This window comes from Pundamilia nyererei, unplaced genomic scaffold, assembly GCF_000239375.1.
Source record: "Pundamilia nyererei isolate P.nyererei 1_Seehausen unplaced genomic scaffold, PunNye1.0 scaffold00119, whole genome shotgun sequence".
NCBI lineage: Eukaryota > Metazoa > Chordata > Actinopteri > Cichliformes > Cichlidae > Pundamilia > Pundamilia nyererei.
In genome coordinates, this window is record NW_005187520.1 from 1,759,508 (window position 1) to 1,762,488 (window position 2,981).

Genomic DNA, 2,981 nt, shown 5'->3' on the forward strand with positions numbered 1-2,981 from the left:
AATTCTTTACAAATCCTACCATGTGGATTCATGGATTTTTATTTCACATTCTGTCTCTCACAGTTGAAGTGTACCTCTGGTGCAAATTACTGACCTGTCATCATTTTAAGTGGGGGAACTTGCACAATCGGTGGCTGACTAAATACTTTTTTGCCCCACTGTATGTCCACCAATCACAGCTCCAAGTTCACCCGTGAAGCAAACCTCACTATGAAGTTCTTTTCTTGAGCCAGTCGGCCTGTTCTCACAGTAAAGAATGAGCAGTTGTTTGTTCATAGTAATACATAATTGTACCTTGCTTTTTGAAATGGAAATGAACGTGTGCAACGTAAAATCAATCACAAGTCCAGTGAACATACTTATCCTGCTTTCTACCACTTAGAGTGACCAGAATTTACAGAACTAACTTCATCCATTTTCTACTGCTTATTCAAGGCTGGGTCACGGTGCAGCATTCTACTCCTCCACCTCCTCCAGCTCATCCAGAGAACACCAAAGCATTTCCACACCAGCTGAGAGATGAGTCTTTCTAACGTGTCTTGGGTCTACCCCTGTGGTATCCTACCAGGAGGACATGCCTGAACCACCTCACCTGTGGAGCAGTAGCGGCTTAACTCGGTGCTCCTCCCAAATGACTGAACTTCTCACCCTTAAGTCTAAGGGAGATCCCAGCCACCCTTTGTAGAAAGTTCATTTTTACCCCTTGTATCTTTGATCTCATTCGTTCAGTCAATACTCAGACCTCAAGGACCAGAGGTGAGGGTAGGAACGTAGACTGAACTTTGCTTTTACACTCAGATTATCCACAACGGACAGGTACAGCATCCACATCACTACAGACACCACCCGAGGTACTCAAAATCCTCCACTTTGGGCAGTAACTCATCCCGCAAAATGACCTTGTTTTAACTAGAACTGGAGTCATGGATTCAGTTAGTAGTAGGGTAATTTTCCCATAGACTTCTATTCAAATGTCAGACTTTTTGCAACCAGGAGTGTCGCCCCCTGGTGGGGTCTGAAAAGAAAGTTGCATCCATGTTTATACTGTATTTAGGAGGACCTGTGCCGATAAGGACAGTGAAGATGGCCCAGTCTTGCTATTTATTGGGCTTTGAGTACGAAGACAAAACAAAGCTTGGTCGTTTTGGGTCAGAAGAGTCTTGACCAGCATGCACAAAACACATCTCCTAAAGAACACACTTCCTACATACATCCTAACTGACTAATAAATTGCTTTTTCGAGCTGTCACTGCAGCTCACAAGAACTCAGAGCTGCCCATCAGCAAGCTTCCAGAGGTTGGCCAACTGGATGAAAGGGAGAAGGGTCTTATAGAGAAAGCAGAGTGACGATAAAACAGCTTATTTTGGACATGGAGGCACAGAATTAGATTATTAAAGCTTACTCTGAACGTGAATGATGCAAAAGGCATAAATGGTTCCCTTTAACAAACACCACATCCAAATGCACACACTCACTGTGGGTTTAACACCCTACAGCATTCAGCCATGTGTGGCGTTATGGAGGGGGTGTTATGGAGACATTACAGGCTGCTGTCAGAAAGCCTTAGTCACCGATTTTACCGAGCACCGGTCTGTATGCCAGGCATTTAAACGGCTCACCTGTCATCATGTAGTCAAGCCCTCCATTTCCACATTCATCCAACTAAACTGAGGTCACACATTTCACTGTAACACCGCCCGCGCGCACACACTCATACAAGGGCAGACCCTCGCTTGACCAGCCGTTTATCCCGCTCGGTTTACCCGCCTGTTAGCCCGTTAGCAGCCCCACTGCTAGTAACCGGTCACCGGCTGATCAACGTAAAAATCACCGTAACGTCGCTGTAACCTCAGCCGCTGCGTCAGATTAACAGGAGACAACACACACACTCTCGCGCGCATGCATGCATGCATGCGTGCGTACACGCGCGTGCGCCGCTCTCACTCACTCACTCACTGGGTATCAGTTACCAAGTTTCACTAATTTAAAGACACCAACCGTCTGCGCGAGCTCCACCAGCGGCGCCAAACCACGCTGCACAAGAGATTGCACGAGCGATAATTAGTGTACACATACACACACTAGTCGCCGGTTTGATCGTACCTCCCTCCTGGTCCGGTTGGAGGCAGGCCGGGATGTTTTTCTTCCAGCCGGGCATGATGCACCTCAGGGCGGATAGGGAGTCCAGGGCGGCCGCTAGCAGACACACACCACCAGCAACGGAAGGAGCAACAGCAGCGGCGACAGCAACATGGCTAGTTAGCTTTAGCTTAAGCTGCTCCACTACACAGGGATCCACCTCCTCCTGCACGAGCCTACCTCTCTCTACCTCTCCCTCTTTTCAACCTCACACAGGCACGCGAGCCTCCCTCTCTCTCTCTCCCCACTCCTCCTCTTTGTCTATGTCTCTCTACCCCCTCCCCCCATCTGTAACTCTACCCCGCGAGCCTCGCTGTGGTCTCACGGGAGCGGGAGAGCGACGTTTAAAGAGATGGTCAAAAGAAAGAGAGTGGGTGACGTGATGACCGTGAAGGAGCCCGCGAGGCACTGACGCTTTGATGTTACAGAGGTTTCTGAAGACTGTTAGAAATGTATCCAGGTTCCACTGAAGGCTCTAAAGACTGTTACAAATGTATCCAGGTTCCACTGAGAGTTCTAAAGACTGTTACAAATGTATCCAGGTTCCACCAAAGGTTCTAAAAACTGTTACAAATGTATCCAGGTTCCACTGAGAGTCCTAAAGACTGTTACAAAGGTATCCAGGTTCCACCAAAGGTTCTAAAAACTGTTACAAATGTATCCAGGTTCCACTGAAGGTTCTAATGACAAATGTATCTGGTTCATAGTTTAGTTCCTACAGAAATGTTGCTAGTGGCGCACCGTTCTACTGTCTTCATTCATTCAGAGCAGAGATAGAGAGAGAATCTGTAAAGAGACAGAAAGAAATCAATAAGACTGTGAGCCAGACATCCTCCTCCAG

The 2,981-nt window shown here is 47.5% G+C and overlaps 1 protein-coding gene across 1 annotated transcript in view; it reads right to left on the reverse strand.

Annotated features, from left to right (window-relative positions):
- grip1 (glutamate receptor interacting protein 1) overlaps positions 1–2,631 on the reverse strand; it is a 63,354-nt gene extending 60,723 nt beyond the window's left edge. Inside the window, exon 1 of the mRNA XM_005742307.1 lies at positions 2,105–2,631. Coding sequence (XP_005742364.1) covers positions 2,105–2,159 — 55 coding nt within the window. The 5' untranslated portion in view covers positions 2,160–2,631. The remainder of the gene's footprint in view (positions 1–2,104) is intronic.
- Positions 2,632–2,981: the final 350 nt, after the last annotated feature.